We start from the raw sequence: 21,923 nt of genomic DNA on the forward strand, positions 1-21,923 counted from the left end.
GTACAGCTATGGTGGTTTTTTAAATCACCAGAAGAATGGGAAACTATGCCTGATCGCCTACGAAATCGATAGAGTTTTATTTAAATCTACCCAAAATAAGTTTGACTTTTTTGCCTGTTTAAAATTTTACACTGGCGTGCTTCTCTTCCATTTGATCAGTAATGGAATGTCTCTCTAGAAGAAAAATCTGTCCGAAGAAATAATTTATTTCTTGAAAAAGAATTTTTTAAAAATTATAATATTTTATTCATAAACTAGAATATTAAATTAATTAACAATTTAATTCAATTAATTGGTTCTTATCTCTGTAATTTAAGTAATCAAGGTGTTTATTAATAAGGTTTTTAGATACTTTTGTTTTTCCCAGTTTCATTCTGAAAAAATTAAGACATTTAGAATAATCAAGATTATATTTTATTCAAAGTATAATGTATGCAAGATCAAAATAGGTCTTGCATATACTATACGCTGTATATAACAAACTGAAACTTTTGAAAACTATGATCGTTAGCTTTAATTAAATGAATTCTACTAAGTTATGCCATGTGGCAACAAAGTAGACAACACTCTTTATGTAGAATAACAAAACATATCAATTTATTTACAAAAATGCATGTCGTTAAAGATTGCGGCTTCGCAAAGCGTTACCTCGCGAGAGATAAACACGCTATTGCCAATCCACTGAAGCTATAAATGTTGGCATCAAAAGATGTGGCTCGTCCACAACCAACAGAAACCATAAAAATAAAAAATACAAAAAGTTCAATATATTTTTTGTTTAAAAATTTTAAGTGAAAAAATCTTGAATTATCAGGCTATTTCATGTAATATTTTATAATTTGTATCAATTAAAACTACGTTTAAAATATTAAAGAAGCTCTTTAAAAAATCCTCTTCTACTAAGAACATATAGTGAATTTGAGTTTCCGAAAGCAGCGCCTCCTTTTACTCTGTATCAGGTGAAGAATATCGGTAAAACAAAAAGACGAAAGTAAAAGTCAAGTGACCGCCATCAGTCGACGAATAAGGTGAGTTTCTGGTCGAAGGTTTAAATCAGTGAAATGAAGAATCTAGTATGAGTAAAAAATGTTAAGGATGCATAATGTCAGATGGATATTTGTGCTTTTTTCTGGGAAATGGAGAACATCTAAGGCAGTTGATGCAGTTATTAGGATGAGTGAGAACTGAATAGAAGAATGTCATGTTTTTGAATATAATCTTGAATTCTTTCTACTTTGAGAGCACGGTGAATATACGAATTTGGAATGAACCATGGCGCGTTGATAATCTCTCTCTGGGTTCTTTGTTTCGAAGAATTTGGATATGTTGAAGGTGAGTTTTGGCAGCGTGGCCCCAAACAGGACTAGCATAGAGTAATGCTGGTCGAAGTATAGATTTATATAAGAGGGGTTTATTAGAAGCGGGTATATGACTTCTTCTGCCAAGAAGAGGGCGCATAGTTGCAAGCGTGATATGAACTTTTTTCACAGTTTCTCTGAGATGTTGCTGAAAAGTCAATTTTTTTATCAAGAAAAAATCCTCTATAAACTGATTCTCGAATCTGATTAGTCCAGCTAAAGATTATCATCATTATAGTTATTTGATTTCAAATTCTCTTCGACAGATGGCGCCATCATATAATACTTCGGTGAACCCGAAATCGAGAGCGACAAAGATTTCTAATTATGTTAGATAACGATATCTTAATAACGTAACAGCAAGGGGGAGGGGAGGATAATAATTTTTGTAAATTCCTTAATCCTTGAACAAAAAAAACTACTCAGCGCAATTTGTTACTTTCATTTTCAGTTTTGATATATTCATAATAGATTAATTCTTGAAAGATATCTCAAATAATTTCTGCTACATTATTATTTCTTTACTTACAGAAATAGCTCCATAAAAGGATAAACATATTTTACTGCCAATATACTTCTTCAGGTTTATTTTATATGTAATTTTAATAATAATTTTACATATTCAGCATAATATGATGATTCCGTAAAACTGAATTTCTAAACTCTCATTACTCTTTTCGAGCAAATTAAATTTCGACCAAATAGTTCCAAGGACAGGCGAACTAGAATTACAGATTAAGTACTCCCCAACTGCATGGAACATTTAACTTGTTTCAAAATTGAATTTTAATTTTGACGAATAATTTGATTGATGCCATCTCAGCTTCTTTTCCAGAAGCAGCACTTAAAACACGACTTATGAGCAAGGATAGACATTAGTTTTTCAATATCGATATCGGATATCTACGGTATCGATATCTAATTTTTAATTAATTTCTCCAATATTTAATTAGTTTTCCCGATATCGATATTTAATACTCTTTTGACATAATGAAAAGTATTTTAATGCAGTCAAACACTTAAACAAGAAAATATAAAATTCAAAAGATTAAGAAATTGAAAAGAAAAAAACTAAACATTTAAGAAACAAGGACTGGTTTCATTTGTATTGCTTTCAGAAATTTTAAAAAGAAGGAATTTTAAAAAAAGTCAAAAGTGATATCAGTAAAAATATTAACAATAAGTTAAATTATAATGACATTGAATTGTAAATACGTGGAAGCATCAAAAAACAAAACTCAGTGGCCCTACCGGGGAAAAAAAAAAAAAAAAAAAAAAAACTTTTAACAAGTGAGCCAAAACAAAACACAGACACAGCAAACTTACTTGTTTTAATTAGTATTTTTCAATATAAAGACCAAGCTGTGGTATGCCTTACTCATCGAAGTCCGGGTTGTTTTTTTTTTTTTTTTTTTGTGCCCATATAGCACCTTGTGGACTTTTCAGCAGACATTGGAAGAACTGCTTTGTCTCCCCTCCCGCCTTCAATATTTTGAAAAAAAAAAAAAAAAAAAACTGAAAAGGGTTCAGATTTTAACGGTCGTCCAAAACGGCTTGTTTTTAGGTTTTTCTTACGCTCTCGCTGAGCTCGTAGTCTACCAGTCTGCTGTTCCATTCAATCCGGCTAGCCCATTCCCTTTTCTCTTTTTACCTTCATTACTAAGTATCAGTTTTTTCGCACTAGCGCCATATACAGTTCAAAGCAAAATTACAAAAACTTTAATAGTAACATAGCAGCATATGTTTAGAATTCTCGAAGTGTTGACATACATTATTCTATTTTTTCCAGTTTTTTCTCAGTTCATCATACCAGTGTTCAGTGCTCTCAATAAGATGGCTTACAAAACCTTTTTTCTTTTGCATTTTTATTATAAACGGTTTGTGTGTTAAATTAATTAATTAAATGTCAAGTTTTTCGCACTGACGTAAAATTCAGTTCAACAGCAAAATCACAAAATATTTAAAAAGAGCATATCTTCAAAATTTCCGATAGCCAGTCTTGCGCGCTAGAGATAAAAATGTTTTATTCCGTATAATGTTGCCATTTCTCGTTTTTGAATCGTTAAGATTGTGAATGAAAACTTCATTAAATTTCACAAAATGTGAAATATGAAATTCGAAATTAAAAATTTGGGCTTCCAGGTGCACATATTCGAGTGGAGGACTACGTTATTCAGAATTTGATGGCTCTAGGTACCGCCTTTTTTTCATAATGCAAGAAACATATATACATACACGTATATTTTTCATGGAACCTACTGCGATACCGAAAGACCCGAGCTCGAATCCCGAAGAAGGCATGGATGTTTATAAATGTATAGTGTCTATACGGCATGGGGGCAGTTCTAAATATGCGGGGAGCCGAAAGTCCTCTCGAGAGCTTGGTGGTAGGGGAAGAGGGGAGTGGTCTCGTCAAAACGAGGTGCTCTCTTTCAAAACTGCAGTGCGGAACTGAGCGAAGTCGTACTGTGACCTGCACGGTGCTCAAGGCTTTGCCAGCGACAGGTCCCTGCCACGATGAATTTCGTGGGCTTGTTTTGATGTCACTGTCAGCCAAGTGAGATAAGTCAAAACACAACAACAGATTTTTCATTATTTAATTTCTTTAAAATAATACAGAGCGATAACATTTGGTGGCAGCAATTTGAAAATGATACAGCCGTTTATAGTGGACAACGCAAAATCCTGTTTAGAGACTAATAACCCATTTGTGCTAATGCCCTTTCGGCTAAAATAATAATAATAACAATAATAATGCTCAGGTGCTTTGTTTGTTAGTAGTTCAACTTTTGGCATGAAGCCCGGAAACGAAAATTTGTATAACGTTTTGATCTTATGTTTTTTTTTTTTTTTCCCAGAAGGAAAAATTAAAGCTGAGATATATATTATGATGGATGTACGATATGTTTATAACATAAGCATTCGAAGTCTACTGTGCATTCTCAAGCGACAATTAGGAATATGAAATAGAACTGTGATATAGTCATATATTACAGTTCTGCAGGTACAGCCACTTGTCATATAACATATTTGTTAGGTACTTAAAATGTGTCGTGTTATATGACACAAAGAATTTAAGTTTAAAACTTCAGTTTATAAACATCAAACACCAGATTTGTTAAGAAAAATCAGTTGTACAACAGATTGTTATACAAGCAGTTAAACAAACATTGAAATATGAAAACTGAATACTTCAGATTACAACTTAACATCTCAAAAGTTTACTCTTAAAACTTTACAAAGTTAAGAAAACATAAACAAATTAAGAAATATAAAAATAAGATTAAAAATAAACTGCAATCTGATATTGGTGTAAAGATTTCAGTTTAACATGACACAATCTTAAGCTGAGCAGTTACGAAAGGCTTACTACGTTAAGAATAGGTCCTTGGTTCTTATAGAAGTTAAAGATATAGAATAGGAAGTTTTACATTTAAAAAAAGCAATATTTTCTATTCTACCAGCATAAAAAATCCTTCAAGCGAAAATAATAAATATTTTAAGAGATTTATTTCAAAATTTAGTTACAAGGCTCTGCATTTGCCAGAAATACTTTTGATTGTGTTTTTTAATAATTAAAACTATTTTTGATTAAAAATCGGCAAATTCAATTATTTTTTCAAATTTCAATAATATAAAAATAAATATTAATGTAAAATAAAATAAATAAATAATCATAAGCTAAGATAAAATAAAAGATAAATAAATAAATTCAAACTATTATTTTTTCAAACAGTTCCATATTATGAATTAAAAATGAATAAAATTAGCTTTCAAAATAAATAAATAAATAAATGAAAATCATATTTTTCCTTTAAATAAGTCATAATTTAATTCTTCATGCATTTAATATGATTTAACTCTCTTAGTTTTATAAAACAGCTTTCTTTACTACTATAGTAGAACTCTTTTGGGAAGACCTGAATTTTGAACTGAAATACTGATATTAATGTCCGATATATTACCAACTGAACTAATAACAATTGTATTTCATTAAAATTTCAAGTTTGTTCAAAAATTTAAAAGTGCATAAATTCATTCACAACTACATTTTTATAAAGGCCCTAGTTGGAGCTTTCAAAAATACTATGAAAAACAGTTGTATCAAATTTTATAGTAATCTATAAAAACCCAGTTCTATTGCTAGAGTTTAAAGCTAAAATTCAGGTACAAGTGAAGTTTTTCAACATATCTAAAGGTAATGCTCAAACAGCTGGAGCATACGTTCTTTATCAATTTTAAAAACTTCTACATTTATAAGCTGCAACATTTGCCTTCTCAATATTGTCAAACTTCAGAGGTCTAATATTTTTTATACTCTTATAACAGATTTTATAGTTTGTTTAGAATTGCATTTATAATGCATTCGACATCAAATGTTTTGAAACCTTGTAAAGAAAAAGCAATCTTATTTGAAACGAGAAATATTGTCAAGATCCGCTTGAATATTTTTATTAAAATTTTAGAAATGATAAAACTTTTTGTCGGATAGGAAAATCAAAAAAATCATTTAGGCTGTCGGCAGGAATGGAATCTTCAAATGGCTAGTGCTAACACCCCATTTCAAGAGCATTCAAAGGAAGAAATGCTTTTTAATCACTTACAAAAGTGTAATGTATGTAATGCAGTCATAAAAATGCCAGAAAATCAACACACATCAGGCAGCATTACAACCTTTGAAACACATTACCAGAATTTTGAAATAATCACAGGCATTTTGGATTTTTCGTTTTCAATAGTATTAGGTCTCATGATTTCGAAATATATAAATTTTATACTACGCTTTGCGACAAGATGCTTTGAACTCCTGTTAGATTTTGCTTTTGAATATAGCACGCTGATATTGGATTGGCTGTATGGTCCCGTTGGACAATTGTCCATGCGTTTATTAAATTATACTTAAATATTTATGCTAGAAGACTGCTATAACAGTGCTCTATGTTATAGACATCTTACATGAATAACTAAAAAAATAGGCATTTCAATAATTTTGGAAACGATTCTAAGTACCCGAGGACTGTTGCGCTATAAGTCACAATATCAGAGAAAGGGAGAGATGGAGGAAAACCATAGAAGTTTCCACTCGACGTTGTATTTGGCATAGTTATGTAATGTTTCTAATTACTTTGCTTACTTAATAGAAACCTTGTTGAATTATGTAGCGACTTATCGCTGAGTCCAAGTGTGTAAATGAAAAGTTCAGAGAAGGATTAAACTCACCCTTTATTATCTCAAACTAAGAACACACATAGCCCCTTTCTCGGGCTTACAGAAAAGCCTCCACTTGGACTTTAACTGAAGATAGGAAAATAAGAAACTAATCTAATGCTAAACTAAACTGAACTTAGTTGAATCTGTATAAAATTATATATAACCGTCGAATATCATCAGGCACGTACAGCACGCCGAGCGTAGTTAGCTTTAAACAACGAAGTAGCTTGACGCAAACACGCGCCACTAAGGACTCCTAAGCTCTTCTGCTGAAGTAAGCAAAACCATCCTTAAATACTCTTTCCACTCCATTTACCCGCAATACGATACTAAAAACTTCTCCTGGTAGTGGATAGTAGGTGAAAAACGAGAATAGAGAGTAAAGTATGTTTAAAAATTAAAATAACTGTTAGAAACTCAAAATAACCTCTACAGGTGAATCAACCAAAAAAGACGGAAGGATCAGGGGACCTAACTATGTAAAATTCCTGACAGCAAAGATTACTAAATTGCTTTCAACAAGGTGTTGATGAAAACAATTGCTCGATCTTGCAACAATTTAACAATGGATACAAAATGGGGCATACAATACAGTCCTTATTTGTCAATGAAATAGGCAATGCAAACATTTCGTATTGAAAAAAAGAGTCGTAAGATTAACTCTAATATTTTCATTGCGATAAATTCTAATTAATGATTTAACAATGAGAAACTGGCATCCTTTACCCCTAACAGGGAGAAGACTTGAATTCTTAGTACCTGGGGCAGGGCTGGGCAAAATAACTTTGCATTAAATTATCTGTTTGATAAAAGCTTTAAGGCTAGAACGTAAGAATTTTGTAGTTCTCCGAATTTAAGCTTTCATAATACTTCTTTTATTATGTGGCACAAAGCTAAATGTTTACAGTCACTTTTTTCTTAAATGAAAATACTATTTTTACAGTACTTTTCTTTTATAATCTAAAAGAAATAAAAATATAATCATATGTAGAAATAATAATAACAATAATAATAATAATCTTAAGCACATTTATAGGCAAAATATCTTAATAAAGTTACTTATGAGAATACACTAACTGTGAATGATTCCAGATGTTATCCAGAAAGTAAAAATTCATATGCAAAATACAAAAAGAGGAAAGGGAAAACTTCAATTTTGAAGATCTTTGTTTTAAACTTTCTAGATATTTTTATATGCTGAAAAGCAAATAAATAGCATACTTCCTAAACATACCTGATTTTCTTCATCTATTATACTCTCCATTTCCTTTGAGGTCGCAAACAATTCCAGGACATCGCTTGATAAATTCTCGCTAGTATCTGGACTAGACTTACTTTGTGAAACACTGCATAAATATTAAAAAAAAAAAAAAAAAAAAAAAAAAAAAAGAGTGAGAGAAATCAGTTAACTTAAAAACTTCCAGAAAAACATTTATATGAAAGAAATCAGTCTTCTCAGTTTAGGTGGACATTTTGAAAAATCTACAGCGCAAGTAATAAATGTGACGAAAGTGGCGATTCCAGGGACCATTTTGGTAATGTATTTTAGGTAATACCCTTACAGTCTCAGTTTCATTTATTTTCAGAAATATTAAAACAGAATTGTTTTTCACAACTTACAGGAAAAAAAAAAAAAAAAAAATTAAAAAACATTTTATGTCTTCTACGGGAGTTTGAGAAACATTCGCTGCAAGACAGAATTTTTGTCTGTGCATTCGCAAAATAGTAACTAATGTTCACCTTATGACTATTATTTATATCTTTTTATCCATTAGTGGAAATAGTGTAGATTTAGTAAAATAACACGTTTTCAGTTTGAAAGTCTGACTTCATACATTATTAAAACTGTTACGAATTTTGTACATATGTAATGAATTTTAGTGAAATTCCATGTAAAATTCTAGTATTTCTTGTACAGTATAACATGAAGTGCCTCGAAAAAGCAAAGCTCTATTGGAAAAATAAGATTACAGTCTATTTAAAATTTAGGCAAACAGCTATCTCATTAAATTGGCGAGATGTAGCCAAACTGGCAGTAGTTTGGGCTGCTAAATTTTATCGCCAAACTTGGCGACCATTCGGCGACATTTTCGTCAGGGCCCTATGAACTGAATAACTGAATAACTGTAACTTATCCTTATACGAACGAAACTGTAACCGTACATGCCTTTCAGTAATTTCGAGAATGGGAAAGTACTGTAAATTTCTAAGCGGACAGGGGGAATTTATATAAGACCCGAGAGATCATCAGTTCTCAGTTTTTTAGTTAAGAGATGACTAATGAGTTCCCTCTTTGTATGCGCTTTGCACTATATTGTGTTTAACGTTCGTCGTAGTTTGAAGTGGTAACTACTGCTTGTGCTACTGAGAAAAGCTTACAAGTATTTTTGTGGAAAGTTCCAGAACTGGTAAAGTGCTTTGTGAAAATAAATTTTACCAAGCTATCATCCGTTCTGTATGCATTCAATTCATTACGAACCCGTACGCACGCGACAACACTATTTGTATTGCTAAAAATTACCTTTGACGAGTGTCGTAGGCAAGAATCTCAAAATGCTCTTATCGCTAGATATTATCTCTGTACACACCTGACTGGAATAGGCTCTGACATAGAATGTATAGCCGATTACGACAAATTAAAATACAATTCTGGATGTTTTGAACATTTAACCTTCTTTTCTAAACGCAGCAAATTGAAACCTAATACACGCAGCGGATTTCATTTCGCATGTCACCAACCAGAACTCCATTTTATAACGCAACGCTAAAAATTAAAATTAACTTTAAGACAAGATACTCTCAAACAAATGAAAGTTTTTTAATGTACGCGAAAAATTCAGTTAACCATGTTACCACTGCCGTTGTTGCCGGGCTCACACTCGTATATATGTCAGAGACACAATAACGAGCATTAAGCCATCCTTTTGTTTTATGCCAAGAACTGAAGAGATATTGCATGAATTGTTGAAATGGTAATAAACATTTGGTAGTTAATAAACTTCAAACAAATAACAAATAAATTAACAGAAACAGATTTTTTTGCTATTAAAAAATTAAGGCGGCTATGCATGATAAATCTTATTAAAACAAAATACAGTTTTTAAAAATATCATTGTTCCGCACATATTGATTTCAGATTTTTTTACTCATTATATACTTACTGCATTTGCAAATCATCCCATGCGAAAGGGCTATGTTTTTGTAAAGAAGACTTTATAATTAAATAAGTAGTTTGTAAACAATTACATACTTCTCAGGCAATTGATGTTTTCTGTCATCTGTTGGTGCATCACATTTTCCACCTATAAAATAAAATTAAAACACATATTATATGCTGATGAATTTGTTAATATCGCACTATTTTTTTTAATTATATGGTACCTCAAAAATAATTACCCGTCCTTTATTTTCGCAACTGTTCGTCATAGATACATTCTTCCAGTTACAAAACTGTTTTAAATGATGCAAAGATACATGTTTTGGCAATTTAAATTTAAAGAAATCAACTTTTTAAAAATTATTACGAAATCTAATTTTTTTACAAGTTCCTGTGGTACTTATGTTTAGAAAACTTTTGTACTCGTTATAAAAAATAAAACCCAAAATGTTTGCTTCCGTACTACAAAAACTGACGGAGATATTTAATTTCAAATTTTGCTACATCTGAAGTCATTTTAAATTTAAATTTGCATTGATGGGTCGGTTAATAAATAAATTAGAATAATTCGAGGTTGATTTTTTTCCTATTAAATGTCATTGAATGATAATCTTTTGTAATTTGCTATTTATAATTTTGTTACATTTGGTATGCCGAAAGAATTTTGACACTAGTAATTTATATGTTTTCAAATTCTAAAAATACGTTATTAATATTCTCGCGAAATTGTATTACTTTAGAATCGTAATTTGGTAAACGTACAAAAAATCAATTAAAGTACAAATGTTTCTCATTTTTAATTAATGCAAATAATACTACGATTAAGACACTTTAACACGCCGAATAAGTACTAATTCAGAAGTGAAACAACAAAAATCAGCGTTATACTCGTATTTACAAAATTTTCACAGGACTAGTTTCGATGGTTTTACCGAACCAACATCCTCAGCTGCAAAACCGCAAATGAACAAGATAGGAAATAATGATTAGATAAAATAAGAAAGCCTGTACAAGAATAAGCAAGTGGCGCCATCTGTTGGTGAAACCAGAAGTAAAACATAATTTCTTTAAAGGCTGAAGGCAAATTTGGATTGGAATTAGGATCGTTAACTAGAACAGAAAGATTTTCATGAATGTGAAATGCCTCTAGAAAATCCAGTTCTCCAATGGAAGATGTTTTTTGAATAATTTTGGCAGCAGAAAAATTGAAAATGTGATTTTCGGACCAACAATGTTGAGCAACAGAAGACTTCTGTGTTTCCTTTTTTCTAACATATGCCTCATGTTACTTGACGCGAAATTTTAAGGCTCTCTTAGTTTGGCCAATGTAAATTAAACCACACTGGCAAGGAACCCTATAAATACCCCAGGAATTCATATCCGGAATGGGGTCTTTGAGTATGGAACTCGGAATTTTATTGATGGGAAAATAAACAACCCGAAAGTTAAATTTCTGCAAAATATGTGCAACTTTATAGCTAATTGATGGAAAGAAGGGAATGACAACAGAATTTTTATAATCTCCTAAAACAAGAGTGTGCCTTTTAGTGTGTTGAGATGAGAATTTTTTAACTGCTTGATTAATAATGTTGGGTGAAAAGCCCCTGTCAATAGCTATTGCTTTTAAATAATTTAGTTCTTCATCAAGGGCTAGTTTGGAGGAGCAAACTTGAAGAGCACGGAAAACATGGGAATAAAATGAAGCTAACTTTTGTTTAGTCGAATGACATGATTTAAAGTGTGATGGAAGGCAAACCGATGAAGGTTTACCGTAAACCGTAGTACTGAAGTTGGATGTGTTACGTGTGACCAGAATGTCGAGAAACGGAAGAGAATTGCAAGTCTCAAGTTCAAAAGTGAACTGAATAGCAGGATCAATAGAATTCATTGTTGAAAGAACTTTATTTAAATCATCTTTATTACCTTCAAACAAGGTAAAAGTATCGTCTACGTAGCGGAACCATGCCGGGAAGTTTACAGTATCAAACAATTTTGATTCATAATAATGCATGTAGATATCAGCCAGGATGGGACTGAGGGGGCTTCCCATGGCTAATCCCTCAGTTTGCTTGTAATATTTATTTTAGAAAACAAAGTGTGTTGATTTCAAACAGAGTTGAGTGAGAGAAATTAGCTCATCAATTTCGATGCAAGAGAAATGAAATTCGCGAAGTCTGGTTTCTAGACATCTTAATGCACCCTCCACTGGGACATTGGTGAATAATGATTTTACATCAAAAGAAACCATGAGTAAATTACTAGAAGAAATGTTTTTAACCTTTTTTACAAACTTTATTGAAATTTTTATGGTGTAAATGTTATTGTCTAATAGAGTGGAAAATCTAGAAACTAAATATTTAGCTAATGGATACGAGGCAGTACCTAAATTTGATACAATAGGGCGGAAAGGAATACCACTTTTATGAATTTTGGGAAGAGCATATAATCTGGCACAATTCGCAACAGATGGGATAAGCGAATGTTTTAAGTTGCTTGAAATGATTTGCGAAGATTTGATCGCAGTTTTTACTTTTGACAAGTCCGAAGGTGAAGGATCTTTAGGGATCGGATTATATGGTCCTTCGTTTAAGAGTTTAGTGACACCATAGCCAGATAGTCGTCATGGATAAGAACACTTACATCGATGGTGTCACTAAACTCTTAAACGAAGGACCATATAATACGATCCCTAAAGATCCTTCACCTTCGGACTTGTCAAAAATAAAAACTGCGATCAAATCTTCGCAAATCATTTCAAGCAACTTAAAAACATTCGCTTATCCCACTGTTGCGAATTGTGCCAGATTATATGCTCTTCCCAAAATTCATAAAAGTGGTATTCCTTTTCGCCCTATTGTATCAAATTTAGGTACTGCCTCGTACCCATTAGCTAAATATTTAGTTTCTAGATTTTCCACTCTATTAGACAATAACATTTACACCATAAAAAATTCAATAGAGTTTGTAAAAAAGGTTAAAAACATTTCTCCTAGTAATTTACTCATGGTTTCTTTTGATGTAAAATCATTATTCACCAATGTCCCAGTGGAGGGTGCATTAAGATTATCAGGTTCAATGTTCCGTCTTACTTTCTTCGGGAACATGCAAGGACCTGACTCGGAACAGAGAGCTTACTAAAGCTATGTTCAATAACTGTGGGAAGTAGACAGGATACACAAGAAGGGTATACAAAACCCTTTATTTTTCTCTATTTACAATAATTTCCGTACTTCGGAATACAAAGACCCACTACTTGTGGTCTAAACATAAGAATATAAAAAATATAACTAAACGCTTACTTAACTTTGAAATAATAAACGTGGAAGATTGGCCTTATATTAACAGGAAGCCGTATGTAGTACAGAGAACTGTTAACACTATAATACGTTTAAAATTATCAAGAGGATTAAACCTCTGGCCTGGAAGGCAACCAGCAACTGAGTAAAACTTCTAAGGCAAGCGGCCTGCTTCGTCTAACTGCTTCGTCTCTCTCGCTTGGCAAAAAGCCACTTGGCATTCGCCAGACAAACTTTGCATAAATACGTTAACGCTTATAATTCTGGCCGGAAGTAGAAAATAAGAAGTGATAGTAAAGATTTAAAATAAAATAAACGTTAGTAAAACTTAAGATCCTTACAAGATGTCTAGAAACCAGACTTCGCGAATTTCATTTCTCTTGCATCGAAATTGATGAGCTAATTTCTCTCACTCAACTCTGTTTGAAACAAACACACTTTGTTTTCCAAAATAAATATTACAAGCAAACTCTCAGTCCCATCCTGTCTGATATCTACATGCATTATTATGAATCAAAATTGTTTGAAACTTTAAACTTCCCGGCATGGTTCCGCTACGTAGACGATACTTTTACCCTGTTTGAAGGTAATAAAGATGATTTAAATAAAGTTCTTTCAACAATGAATTCTATTGATCCTGCTATTCAGTTCACTTTTGAACTTGAGACTTGCAATTCTCTTCTGTTTCTCGACATTCTGGTCACACGTAACACATCCAACTTCAGTACTACGGTTTACCGTAAACCTTCATCGGTTTGCCTTCCACCACACTTTAAATCATGTCATCCGACTAAACAAAAGTTAGCTTCATTTTATTCCTATGTTTTCCGTGCTCTTCAAGTTTGCTCCTCCAAACTAGCCCTTGATGAAGAACTAAATTATTTAAAAGCAATAGTTATTGACAGGGGCTTTTCACCGAACATTATTAATCAAGCAGTTAAAAAATTCTCATCTCAACACACTAAAAGGCACACTCTTGTTTTAGGAGATTATAAAATTTCTGTTGTCATTCCCTTCTTTCCATCAATTAACTATAAAGTTGCACATATTTTGCAGAAATTTAACTTTCGGGTTGTTTATTTTCCCATCAAAAAAATTCCGAGTTCCATACTCAAAGACCCCATTCCGGATATGAATTCCTGGGGTATTTATAGGGTTCCTTGCCAGTGTGGTTTAATTTACATTGGCCAAACTAAGAGAGCCTTAAAATTTCGCGTCAAGTAACATTTGGCATATGTTAGAAAAAAGGAAACACAGAAGTCTTCTGTTGCTCAACATTGTTGGTCCGAAAATCACACTTTCAATTTTTCTGCTGCCAAAATTATTCAAAAAACATCTTCCATTGGAGAACTGGATTTTCTAGAGGCATTTCACATTCATGAAAATCTTTCTGTTCTAGTTAACGATCCTAATTCCAATTCAAATTTGCCTTCAGCCTTTAAAGAAATTATGTTTTACTTCTGGTTTCACCAACAGATGGCGCCACTTGCTTATTCTTGTCCAGGCTTTCTTATCATTTGCGGTTTTGCAGCTGAGGAAGGTGGTTCGGTAAAACCATCGAAACTAGTCCTGTGAAAATTTTGTAAATATAACGCTGATTTTTGTTGTTTGATTTCTGAATTAGTAATACTACGATAGTGATTCGTAGCAATACGGAAGCATGACACCTTCTACAATACGAATTCCGTAAGATTGTGTGAATAAGATTTCTGTTTTGGAAATATATATATATATATATATTGAGCAATATTTTTCATAATAATCTGAAAAATGTTGCTTGTCGCTCAATCTATTAACGTGAGAAATCCTGAGAGTCTTTACTAAAATCTATGCCAAACACAAGGTTTTTTTTACTAACTTTATAACTGGTGTCAACTTTTCCACGCATCTTAAAGAGTTTTATTATATTTTAAATAGGCAAAAGACTACCAGAGATTGTCCGTAATAAAAATAAATAATATTTAAGATAAATCCTGAGAAGGCTAATAATTAAAACAATTTCAAGTAACAGTGAGAGATTTTTATTTAGTGAATTTGAAATTAATTCGAAAGAAATTTGATTTAAGGGTGATAAAAATTGTTTACATGAACACTAATATTATTTGCCTTTAATGAAATTTTACTTGTTGACATTCAGTTTTTACTTTGTTAAGCGGAACACTTTCCTTAAAAATCGCATAAAATGCAATTATAAAACTTACCAGGTATCTAGAATTACATACATAAGAAAAGAAAAAGAAGAATAAATAAATAAATAAATAAAAAATAACGCGATACATAGTTAAACTAAATTTTATCTTTAACTCTATTTTTTAGTATTATATTATGTATCATAGTCTATTTTTTAACAAAGTCCCCTTTTAATGCAGCACCAAATAAGGCAGTCGAGAAGAGAAACGGAAAAGAAACCGAAGCTTGTAGAATTTTTACGAAACGACCCTAATGAACAAAGAACATCTCCGAAAATAAATCATTCGAAGAATTTTCGAGCCACGAATATGCAGTTAGTCTGCACTCGGATTTTAATATTAAGAAATTTTAAATCCGAACAAATGAGATATTATTGTAAAGACTGTTGCAAAGGAAAAGCTCTAGTAAAACTTACAGACTTTTCTCTTACTTCAAAAGTTTAAAAAATGATTAAATGTAATAAAAAGTCAACAGATGGCAGCAGCAGTATAAGACTTTCAACTAGAGGTGGAAGAGGAAATTTCGAAATGATCTACCATTCAAATTGGCGTCTAATTTTGCGATAAACAAAATTCCGTTTACAAATAAACAGAGCACAATGTACAAGCACTATCGAAACCGAGTTTCCTTGGTCGTGAAAGTGAATTAAAATGCACATTCATTTAGAATTATAATAATAACACAATTATTAAGTGGTAATTTAAATTTAATGTTTTGAAATGCTATTAAAATGCTACGATTAAAAGAGCTAGATTTTAGTTTAATGCTAATTAATTGAAACATTATTAAAGAAAATTTTGAAAGAAAAGAAAATTTAAACATATAACTACCTAGATTTGTCCTTTTCCTAGGAGATGGCAGAAATAAGCGATAAACCGGAAAACTACTAAATATTGTACAAAATTAACATATTTGAAATAATAATATTAATTACTTTCAAAAATTACTTTTCAAGAGAGAAAGAAAAGGTCTATATTGCCATTTGTTTTTCTTTGAATCAAATAAAAGGATTTACTTTTTAAGATTTAAAATTGTAATATTTCATAATTACAATTTTTTAAAAAACATAATATCTATATATTAAATCTTGAAAAATATATATATATAAAGTCTTGGAATGGGTTAGTTCAAAATTATCTACTTTTTATATATATAGACAAAGAGATACAGATATAAATATAATATTAGATCATGGTTCTCAACGATTTTTGCCCCATGCATCCATTTCATCTTTGCTAGAAAATCATTCACCCTTCCTTTCCAAACCTCAAAAAATAAATACATATATTTATTTAGATTTAGATAATTTTTCAACGTGTTATTAATTAAATAACAACGAATATAGAAAATATTGATTAATACCAAAACTTAAAATAAAAGTAGTTTTTTATGTTCATGAACTAAAACTATTAAATACTTAACAGATGAATACAAGGCTGACCATATTCCTCCCCCCTCCCTGAAACTACAAAATTCTCCCCGAGCAGGGAATTCCCAGGTAGTTGAGAACTCTTGTATATATTTACTTCCCTTCAGCCCTCTTTCTAGACCCAAACTGAAATCTAACCTGAAATTCTGAAAAACGACGGAAAAACATTAAAGGAAGCAAACAAAAATAAACATTTTGCGAATTTCAGGTACAGTAAGCGCCACTTAATACGATTACCACATTTGTTCAAGGCTACTTTGATAACATTAAACGATGAGAAAGAATATCCTTCAAAAGAGGAATGGAATTTAACTAATTTAATATAAATACTATATTTAGAAATATATTCCTCATACATATTCATATTATACATAGATATTTTAACAGAGTTTTAACAAGCAAAATGCTAAAGTTTGTCTATGAACTTATCAAAATATCTTTAAATATAAAAGTCCATTTATGAACGGTTCATAACGTTTCTGAAAATTATTTGATTGATGCTGTACCCCTAATCATAATATTTGGAGAACATTCCTCTCTGGAACAGAACTTGCGAATAAATTTTTTAATTCGTTAAAAAGCAGCCTTATTTAAAGTAGATATTTTCAAGGGTTTTTTTTTTTTTTTCAGGACAGAGTCATTGAAAATGTACGTCAAACTAAGGTTCCTTATTTAAAAATAATCCCCTCTTCCCTAATTTTAAAAGGCTGACTAATATCGAAACGAAGATGCTTTGTGACTTAATCTCTTCACTTGGCGACATTTCTCGGTTACTTGGCTACTTTTATAATGCGTTTTAAAGCCGCCCAAACGAAGTGGTTAGGGAAGACTGACTGCGAAACCAAAGGGCCTGTGTTCGAATTCCGGAGAAGGCATGGATGTAAAATTGTCTGTCTCTTCAATAGGAAGGTAGTAGTTGCCACCTATTTATCTGCCTTTACAATAAAATGGCCACCACTTCTGGTCTTAGTAGTGGCCAATGCCGTTATATGCAAGTGCCTGCCATTTGAAAATAATAATAATACGTTTTAAACTAGTTTGGAGACTTTATCTCTTATTTGAACACTTTACTTCAGCTTAACAACTTATTCTGTAATGTTTTGATCGCTGAATTGTTGGCCACATTAAGAGATTATTTTCCATGTTTTCGAATACAAGGACAGGACACAAAAGGACTTCAGCAGTTCGATACCGATATCCCAATTATAACATTATCCGCGGTTACATTAAACGATGTCTACTGTAGATAACATATAGACATGATAGTAATAAAATGAACTTCATAGAAAAACTTTATATGAAGCGTAACTGAATTTACTGTGTCGCCCGATTTATATTTCAAGAGAAGGTGGAGTAAATATTAAATACTGTTACGAATTTGCATATATATACAAATAATTTTAGCGAAATTATATGTAAAATTGTTGTATTTCTTGTATAATACAACATGAAGGTCTAAAGAGAGTGAAGATTCGCCGGAAAATAAGGTTACAAGCGCAAGTCCATTTAACGCTGAGGTAAATCCGTTTCTCACCAAACTGGTGAGATAACACCAAGGTGGAGATATTTTGTGTACTCATTTTGTACTTGGCGACTATTTGGCGATATTTTGGTTTGAAACCTGTGTAACTATATCTGTCACTACGTAATTGTAACCATAGCTGTCCCTACGTAAATGTAACTGTGTATGCCTTCCAGCAATTCCGTTAAATTAATTAATACTGGAAATTTCTCGGCCTGAGAACAACTATAAAAGACGGAGAGTGCTTACTTCTCAGTTTTTAGTTCATAGTTAAGTTCGGAGTCTGAGAGATTTCCGTGCCCACTTTGGTCTTTAGATGCCTTTGCGTGTGTAACGTTCTTAGCAGTTTTGAAGTGGTAAATACTGATTGTGCTCTGTCCTACCGAGAAGAGCTGTGAGAGTACTTCTGTGAAAAGTTCCAGAACTGCAAACTATTTCTTTTGGGAAAGTAAAATTTTATCAAGCAATTATGGTTCTGTGAGCATTTATTCCATTACTAATCCGTTCGCATGGAACAATACGAAATTAACTACAAATTTTTCAGACGATCCATGCGAGAAATTCTGCACCGGAGATGTGGCTTATGGTTGACTAGGGATGTAAAACGATAATTCGGAGGTAGATTGATGCGGGACCAAAACTTTCAAATGATACAACTGGAAACGACGGTTACGGGAATGATAGATGGAAGGTACTATAGCATTATATTGCTGAAAGAAATAACAGTAACACAATTAACAATGACTTTCGATTACAATTTATTAACTTTCATCTAAATAATTTAAAACGTAACACGGAAAATGAAATGTTAATCATGCCAAAATTATGCATATTTTCTCCATAATCCATAGTCCAACGATTTTCAAATGCACAGAAACCAAGAATAAAGTACAAATAATTTACACAGTTAATTTCTTATGTGTTGGAAAAATAAAACCATTGGTCCGCCATTGGAAAAAAAAAAAAAAATTCCAAAGGGGCGATAATAAGTAGCCAGAAGGGGTGGTTATTTTATTATGGAGGCACCTAATAGGTGGGCTACCTTTGCCTACTATGAGGGGACAGACAAACACAACCATCCTTCTCTAGGATTCGAACCCGGAGCCTTTGGTATCGCATTCGGCTTCCCTTAATACTATTCCGTCTGGCAGCCGAAAATTAAATAATTAGGGTTACTAACCGATGATTAAGCTAATTAAACATTTTGATCAACAAATAACCCAGCCAGTATATGAACCAGTATATGAAGTCTATTTATCCAGAATCGCGAGCGTTTCGTTTTCAGAGAATAGCGAATCATACAAAACCTCAAAATAGAATTTTAGGCTACAGGGAGCTCAGAAAGTTAAACTTAAAGAACTTACGAAAGCCTGCAAAATTCGAAAAAGTGTCTAAAACAATACGTGAAATACGAAAATGAACTAAAGAAAAATATTAATTAAATTTTTCAGCACTGTATCATTTTCATTGTATAGTTGTTTAATTTTTAATACTTTATGAACAGTAGGGCCATCCTATTCTCTTTTTTGGTACTTCCATCAGAAAATTAAACAGTTCTATACAGTGGTACGTATTGCAGCAAATTTCTGTATAGTATATTTAAATCCTTTTGACTGCACCCTTTCTCTATTTTTACTTCCTTGTACGAATTAAAAGGAGTATTGCAATCGCGAAATATTTTTGGTATCATATTTCAATGGAAATATTCATTTTGACCGTTACCGAATCTATCTGGATGATTTTTTTTGTGTGTGTGTGACGTCTATTCGCATGTACAGAATCAATGGCTTTGTTTTCTAAAACGAATCGTAAAATGGATTAAAAAAGCATTTTTTTCGTGACGTCTCTACGTAGGTACGTATGCATGCACTATTTTACATAATTAAAATACGACATAATTTAAATAATTAAAAAACGACTGCCCACCAGCGGCCGAGCGGTAAAGTCGCTGAACACTGGTAGTTCGGTCTCAGGTTCGAATCCCGCGAACGGGCTGGCTGCATGGACATTTTTGTGGTTTTTCCCATGCATAACGTGTATACGAGCCAGTTTCCCTTAGAAAGCCCTCCACGAAGGCATCCCTCCCCTTAGGCAGATAGCCCTCGAGGCTTTGCCATAATCACACACACACAAAATTGACTCCTTGTAGAACGTTGAAATTCTGTGTACGGAACTGCTACAACATCTACTTGTGCCTCTCTCTTTTATATCGCAATCGGCAGTACAAAATGTATATATATATATATGGCCATCCCCTTACCCGGATTAAAAGTCTGTACCCGGCTTTTATTTTCGCAGTCGTTGATCGCACTCATACTTTTCCTATTACAGAAGTGTTTTAAATAACGAAAATATTCACGTTTTGCAATGTCAAATTTAAAAAAATTAATTTTTGGCAAATAACGAAATCTAACTTTTAATGTAGATTCCCATTTCATATACTTATATTTGGGAAAGTTTCATATTCGCTATGAAAAATAAAAATATAAGAATTTTGACTCCTGGGACAAATTGACCGGGATATATAATTTCAAAATTTACAATTTTTGATATCATTTTCAACGATTGGTAAATTAAGTTAGAATAATTCGAGGAAATAAGTTTAAACATGGAGTGCAGCAAAAAATGTGTATAATTTAATATGCCATACATGGAAGTCATGTGATGTTCTATAGTGTTGTAATACTGTACATTGTTTCATTTAGTAATTTATTTGTTGCTTTTAGGTTGATAATTTTAGGGTTATTATAGCATTTAATCGAATTTGAGGAAATGTGTTCGTATCTAATTGTTTATTTCTTATATTGTAGATCTTTCAATACTGAGTCTAATAACGTTTAAACTGTAAAAAAATAGCTTAAGTAAAAAGACAGACGTAGTCAAATACGTTCCTGACAAACAATGACGCTAAGTTGGCGATTTCTTGTCAACGTCTTTTGCCAACAACAAAACAAGGACATTTTTGATTCCAGAAGCCCGTGCTACGTTAAATAAAAATTGTTCCGAGAGCGAGAACGAGTAGCAGAGAATCAGCTGTGAGGTTTAGGGCTCAAATAGTATTAGCTGAATTCGACTTGGAATTTACTCTGTGTGTAATTTTGAGAATTAACACTATGCCTTGTGTGACAAGGAAGAATTGCATATTGTTCTTGAGCTATTTTATTATGCTGTCTGGCGTGAATTTTTATAATAAATTGTCACTTACGTCGAGTGATCATTTAATGAGATGTCAACGAAACCATAGCTCATAACAATATAATACATGGGGTTAGAAACATTGCAAATATACATGATTATCAGTCGAGTATGTTACAAACTAAATGTATTCTAAATTATTATAATTAAAAATATTATTGAAAAATAAGAAAAAGATTTAAAGTATTAATAATTCCGTTTATTGCTTTAAAAATCGTTCATTTTGTTAAGCAATTAGGGATTAGTTAAATGTGAAAGGTAAAATTAAAAATCGTTAGTTTTACTGAATTGCAACATACTAAGAAATGGCTATGCATGAGATTAAGTGAAAGGTAAATTAAAGCTTTTATATAGTTATAAAATAAGAAAAAATAAAGTACTTAATGGAAGCATTTGCAAGACGCGTGGCTGAAAAATGTAGGGCAACATAATGTAAAGGACCAAAAATTCTGGAAAGCCTCCTCTAAACACGAAACATGAATAAATTTATCAGTATTCGCAATCGCATAGTGTACGCAAATGTAAGGCAGAAACATTTGAAAAGAGAAAAAGTCTGCATATACTG

General features: G+C 32.0%; 1 protein-coding gene across 6 annotated transcripts in view; it reads right to left on the reverse strand.

Moving 5' to 3' along the window:
• Positions 1–21,923, reverse strand: part of LOC118201700 (caspase activity and apoptosis inhibitor 1-like) — a 689,338-nt gene that overhangs the window by 2,451 nt on the left and 664,964 nt on the right. For all 6 annotated transcript variants that reach the window (XM_085818827.1, XM_085818821.1, XM_085818824.1 and 3 more), the window contains 2 exons: positions 9,820–9,871; positions 7,804–7,915 (listed from right to left, as the gene is read on the reverse strand). In XM_085818827.1, coding sequence (XP_085674953.1) covers positions 7,804–7,915; positions 9,820–9,871 — 164 coding nt within the window. The remainder of the gene's footprint in view (positions 1–7,803; positions 7,916–9,819; positions 9,872–21,923) is intronic.

This window comes from Stegodyphus dumicola, chromosome 6 (genome assembly GCF_044657685.1).
Source record: "Stegodyphus dumicola isolate Sdum_Otavi_A_Nest chromosome 6, ASM4465768v1".
NCBI lineage: Eukaryota > Metazoa > Arthropoda > Arachnida > Araneae > Eresidae > Stegodyphus > Stegodyphus dumicola.